General features: G+C 35.4%; 1 protein-coding gene across 1 annotated transcript in view; it reads left to right on the forward strand.

Annotated features, from left to right (window-relative positions):
• LOC129242243 (uncharacterized) overlaps positions 1-5,919 on the forward strand; it is a 43,273-nt gene extending 37,354 nt beyond the window's left edge. The window contains exons 3-5 of the mRNA XM_054878799.1: positions 743-1,358; positions 5,592-5,730; positions 5,912-5,919. Coding sequence (XP_054734774.1) covers positions 906-1,358; positions 5,592-5,730; positions 5,912-5,919 — 600 coding nt within the window. The 5' untranslated portion in view covers positions 743-905. The remainder of the gene's footprint in view (positions 1-742; positions 1,359-5,591; positions 5,731-5,911) is intronic.
• The last annotated feature ends 761 nt before the right edge of the window (positions 5,920-6,680 follow it).

The raw sequence follows: 6,680 nt of genomic DNA on the forward strand, positions 1-6,680 counted from the left end.
TTGGCACAAGTGTTGGACGTCTGGATCGCGATCCGATCCATGTAATAATTATATTTTCATTTAAAAAAAACAATAACATATTGTAATATTTCTCGTTGAAAAAACAGGACATAGTTCTACAATAAAGATGAAGAGGAAGGAGAAGAAAGAATTGTTTCAGAATTTACTTATCAGCTGCATTAAATTTGCGGAGTTAAACTTTTGGCGATGTCGCTATTAGCTTTTAACGAAGTCTGAAGAGCTATCGGACTTGAATATTAGCCGGCTGCGAAATTAGCCTTAGCATACAACTTTTCTCATATCTGAAACTCGGAAGCTATCAATTAAAACCCTTAACGCTCCTTGCCCTCCTTGAAATGCTGCCACGACCAAATGAGCTTTTCTCCATGGGGGCAGCTATCTAATCTAATCATACGTAACCTACATTTTTTGAGAGTCTCTTGCCAATATTTTCATATTGCACGAAATGTGATAACTTAAATTTTTTTTTTACCTAAATATTTGTGACCAATAGGATGCGTTAAAAACCGTTTCAAATATTCGTTGCTATTCTATTCAGGGATGGGCATAGTGCACTAAATAATTAGTGCAATAAGCGGATTTAGTGATTTGAAGATTTAGTGATAATGAACCCCCCCTAATTTTAGTGGTGCCGCAAAATGCCCAACCAACTTCTATCAACAAACAAAAAAAAAAAAAACAAAACAAAAATTATCACCGTTACTTTTCTCTTAAATTTTAGATATTCCTCAATACTCACTACTTCCAGTGAAGCAGTCCTTGCCCCATTAACGGATACATACCTACTTAGTATATTGCGACATAGCAAAAAAGAAATAATCACTTCGCGAAATCACCAAGTGAAACACGCCTGCTCAAACTAAAATAATTGCAATTAGTCAGTAATGAATACCTGGTTGGAGATACAGCATTCACAATCCAGCACAGAGGCAGGCACTGCTACACCAATCACTACAAATTCGACAGCAGCAAAGGGCAGCACGCGGCAGCACACGCGACGGGCAGGTGGCGGTGTTGCACGCAACAAACGAACACCAAGAACAAAAAGTGGTCGCAGCATTGCTGGCGGAATACTTGACACCTTCGGTCCGCGTTTTAATCGTTTTCAGTCGGTCAACTACACCGCATTGCAACAGGGTGATCTCGAAGCAGGTGTGAGCGGTAGCAGCAAAAATAGCAACAACTATCTCAGTGGCAGTGAACACGGCAGTAGCAGCGAGGAGGACATTTTTCCCACACGCAGTAGCGATACACCGCCGCCCAGAAGGAAAGCGCGCAGAAAAATGGGGCGAAGACCAGGTTATTCGATGCGTGATGCCTTCGAGGAGGGCCGAGCGGTAAGTCAGAGACACACTTCAAACGTATTTTGTATATTTTTACATATTTAATTGTAACATTTTTCGTATGGCGCTTAAATTGAATATTCGTATGCAAAACACATTTGCTGCCTATTTAATTTTTTCACCAATATGTGGAATGTATTTCGATATAAAGGCGCAAAATGCAAATAAAACAGATACTTATTTACACATATTTCTATAATGAAGTATGTGTGTATGTACGAAATTTCGAAAGTGATTTTTTGCGGATCTGTGTGAGTGGCAAACAATTCCAATAAATTGAATTAACACACGCTCCCCTCTAAGCTCAATTGCATTGATAGGCATGCGATCACTCGCTCAATGCATCATCGTTTGGAATTTCAATTGATCTTGTAATTGCTGGTGTTTTATCGCAGATGCCTTTACTGTAATTGCCTTACTTAATTGAATTTGCATGAAACACGCGCGAAGTGGAGATTTCTTGCGTCACGCGATTTTACAGCTGTTCATTGAATTTTAATAAATATTAGGACATACATTTTCATATTTTTTAATGAAGTTCTAGAAAGGTTTAGGTTTTTGAATGAAATACCAAAAAAAGATTGGTGGAAAAAGGTGTGAGAAGGATAAATGCTGATGTGTATTTGTAGCAAAAAATTTTTGATACCCTATTGTAAAGAAATAATAACATGCTTCGAAGGTGTTTAAGCTGAGTTAATTCTTAAGTTTAAGTGACTTATGCGGTGCTCGAAAATCATATTTTCCGTGAGTTTTTGCGCATTTGCGAGTTAATTTTATATTATAATTATTACCGGCTTTTATTGCCAAAATTTGTTTTTTTTTTGTTTTTGGTTTCGATGTTAAGTATATTCATATAGATTAATTAATTTGTTCTTTCAAGACAATAGAAAAAGCCAAAATCTCACCGAATTTTGTTTTTTGAGAGGAAAACCTTCAGTATATTTTTTAAAATTGCAAATTTTTTTGTTATAAAAATTCCCTTATATACTTAGTAAATATTAATTAAATATACCTGAAAAGTATAAACAAAAAATCTGTTAAATTCCTGGTGAGGGAATTAATTAAAAATCCCTGTTTAAAGAATAAAAATGTGCTGATCGGCATGAAAAATTGGTCCGTCATGTCTTTAACAGTTAGTTCTGAAAATGCCTTAAATTATTTTATATGGTCATACAGCATCATTTCATTCTATTAACCCTAAAAGAGACTTTTCGAAAATCTAAGTACAGTTGTTACTCGATTTAACGAGCATAATATTTGTCAGCCCAATTCGTTAAATTGGATTTTTTCTTTTACCCACCGTTGGCCATCTTTTTTGAAATCTTCGCTTGGGTGCTCGGGTCTGACCTCTTTTCGCCTTGTTCGAGAATTATTTTTAAAAAATTATATCCATAAATCGATAGAAAATTAAATTTTAGGAAGGTGCTTGGAAGCTGAACTCGTTAGCTATACTAGAAATATGTTAAATTCACGTCCAAAGTCGCAAAAGTCAGTCTGGTCAGACCCGGGCACTCTTAGGTTTGGCGAGTACTTAATAAAATGATGAATTTTCCAACTAAATCTAGTAAAAACCACGATTTTATAAATTCATACACCTTAGTTCTATTAAATAAAAATAATAAAAATATTAAGTATTTTAATAATTAGATAATAATAATAATAACAATAAGAAAATAAATAATTCGAGATACATTGACTGTCAATGTTCAATTTTTGTGTGCAATTAATTGTGAATATTAACTTTTAATTGAGATCTTAAATCTTTTGAGTTAATAATATAAAAAGATTTTCATTTTTTTGAAAAATTTATTAAGCATTGATTGTTTTTTTGGAATATTATATAAATTTTTACACCGTGTTTTCAGCGCAATCTGTTTGTTGATGCAATATTACTCTGCTTAGCCCACTTAGTGCGTTATGCATTTGTATTGATCTACAATTTTAAGTTTCTATGAAGGCATAACCTTTTTCTACTACTAATTTTTCTATAGGAATATGTGGATGTTAATGCGTTTGTCTTAGAATGAGAAAAAAAATGTTTTTCTACAATGAGTTTGCTTAGCTTTTCGAGTTCTTTAAAAGTCCACCTTATTTTAAATTTGTGTTCATCAAAATAGCACACTTTCTATAAAATTCTTTATCAGTGAAATCGTTTTAGCTTCACTGTATTCCAACATAGAAAGTCAGCTGTTTCTAAGCTTTGGAATGTCCGTAAACAATCAAAAAGCTTTACTCCAAACAAAACCAAAAAGCAAAAGCACTGTAAAGGTTGGTGAAGGCATAGTGCATCAACATCGCAGTGTTCTCTATATGCCTCTGTTAAAAATAGATTTTCTCTCCGCACGTGCTCTGTCTCTCTGTGATTGGCAATGTATTTGCTGTATTCAACTGTTTGCTGTGAGAAACCACCTGTTTCATACGCAATTACTCACAACGCTCTTCACACTCACTTCATTGAATCCCCATCTCTCCATAAATTACGTCACGGTTCGCGCACGCTTCTCCACCAATTGGTTTTGTGCTGCATTTTTAGCACTGCTTTTATGTTTTGCTCAACCGGTACGTAAACGTCATTGATACGATGAAAACATACCGAAACGCAGCACACAGCCGAGTCGTGTACGAATTGAAAAAGGGGAGAAGAGTTAACGGTCCCGCAGCACAGACGACAAAAACGAGATTGAAACGTTATCGCTGCAGGCCGAGCGTGACAGTGGAGCTCTTCGGAGGCCATGCAGGCGGGTGTGTTATTGGCGTGTTTAACGTTGGCTATGTCGGCGTTTTTCGTGCATTACACTTTGTGCGCAACTTTCGCTATTAACCGTTGCTTGGCGTCTTTGTTGCTATTTACTGCTGTTTTGCACGCCTCTTCGTACGCGCCTTCTCATTTGTCTACTTTTGTGCTAGCATTTGTTTTGTTTTTACTGTGTTTGATTGTGTGAGTGCGTGCGCGCGTGTGTTTGTGGGGCAATGATTTTGGCACTTGCACGACAGACTCCAGTCAGTCGTCAGCCAAATCCGGTCGTCCACATTGGTGGTGGTGTACAGTTCGATTTGTACTGTGCGATTCAGTTAAAGCAAAATCTTCTCCTGCGACGGTCGCTTTCTGCTCGCTCTATCCCTTTGTTTGGTCGGTACGAAACAGAAAAAGCTGGGTGCGCGCGTGTTGTCCCACCAATAAAACTTTCTTTCGATTCATGATTTTCGGTTTTAAAATTTTGTGTTAAATTTTTAAAATTACCAACGTGACTAACATTTCATAATTTGTGGTTACTGCACTTTTTCTTCAACTGGGACGTCAATATCGTGAGCGGGTTGTTTTTGTGTTTGTGGATGTCTTTTAACTATTTTGGTGAATGCTAGAAAATCTTTTTTCAACTTTGTGGTGATAACTAAAAAATCGTGAAAGTTAAAGTTTTTGTGTATGTTGACTTTTTTCGTGTGTGATTGTGATAAAAAATAAATAAAAGTCGCGAACCCAAATGAAATGTTCACAAAATAAAAGTTAAATATTAAAAGTCGAGAAAAGGAAATAATGCTGGCAATTTAAAAAAAAATAAAAATAAAAAAAATCGAGTCAAAAAAGGTAACACTACACTCCTTCATATGTAAAATTCGTGGTTTAAAGTACAAAACAATTTTACCATTTATTAAAAAGCGCTTAGAATTCAAGTAAACTGCACTTTTCCAATATTCGCGCTGTTTTTGTATTGTACCGCTTTAACTGTGTATTCTTGGTTTCATGCTGTGTTGTTGCCAAAAATTCTTGCGGCATATCAGTAAAAAAGTCCAGTTTTTCAGCGACATCAACAAGCAATCAGATACCTGCTCAGACATAGCCGCCAATGTGTACCGAGTAAGTTAACCTTTTTTTGGTGTGCAAACATCGTGAACTCGGACAGAATAGCCACAAAGACGACGAAGCATATTTTACAACCAACAATTAGCGGAACATTGCAGGTCAAGCGCATCAACGGCATCAGCAGCAGCGCAGCTGACTCCGACTCCAACTCCAATTTTATCAGCAAATAACAACACCACTTCAACTGCCTGCTGCCAACTACTGCCGACAAACAGAGTCAACGTTCGACAGACTGCCAATATTTAGTACGGTACTATTCGATTTCGTTCGGTTTATTTTCGGTCTTCAAAAATATTTTGTTGCTTCCTCCTGGCACAATATCGGTACTTTGGTAAAGTCGCCTCCTCCGCTTTGCCAAATTACAGCACAACGAACGCCTTCAAATAGCACCGCTAATACAAAATAGAAAGAGCGTTGAAATTGCAAAAGGACTTTTGCTCACCTCACTGCCGCACCATACAAAAGTGATGACCTGCAACCGCACGCCTTCGCCACCAACGAATGGTGAGTTCAATAGTGTTTGCTTAGCAAAATGTGTAGTGCTTTCTTTTCGCCACTCAAATGGACGGTAATTTATGTGTGTTGCTTTTTTTTTTTTTTTTTTGACAAGTGGTGGACGTTTGAAGTGGACATTTGAAGAGTTGTCAAGAACTTTTGTTAAACTGTGATATTCATGCGATTATAGACTGCTAATAATCTTATGTATTTCCTTTAATTTATGTAATTTATGATTTGCTTATAAAAGACGAAAACTGATAATAAATGCATGCAGCTACTGGCTTTAGGCTCAAACCTACGACTAATCCCATTTTAAATTTTGCGCGCTCAAAAAAAAAGCATCGAATTTTTCAGGTGATTTATACCACTTTGAGCAAAGAAAGACCACTGAAAAAATTAAATCAAAAGAATCAAAGCTAATATGAAATAAAATGTACCAAAAGAAATACAACTTAAATGGCGATAAGCTCAAAAGCAGTGAAGCAAACTAAAAAATGTCTTACAGGGTTTACAATTTTTTCTATAAATAGTTTTTAGTTTTTTTCCAAGCCAGGATCCGTGCAGAATTTCATTTTAATTTTAATTGAAAGTTTCACAAAATCTTTATAAAAAAATCAATTAATTTTACGACAATTAAAATTCTAAATTTTTTTTTGCGTTCCAAAAAATCATCAAATTCAAAAGCGATATTGAAAATTTTGTTTTTGTTTTGAGAAACTCTGAATAAAAGAAAGTCGTTTAATTTAACGAGAAAGTAAAATTAAATTTTTTTTAATCCGAATTACATCAGAAAATTATTTGATTTCACACGAATTCATTTTTTTTAATTTTACGCTCATGGCAGATTCAAGTTAAAATGAATTATTTCAGCGGAGTTAAAAGTAAAATTTTTTTCTGCGTTCAATTTAAAAAAAGTAAAGTTATAGAATTTTTTTAGTTCTGGGGCTAAAAGTTAT

The sequence above is a fragment of the Anastrepha obliqua genome, chromosome 3 (genome assembly GCF_027943255.1).
Source record: "Anastrepha obliqua isolate idAnaObli1 chromosome 3, idAnaObli1_1.0, whole genome shotgun sequence".
NCBI classification, from domain to species: domain Eukaryota; kingdom Metazoa; phylum Arthropoda; class Insecta; order Diptera; family Tephritidae; genus Anastrepha; species Anastrepha obliqua.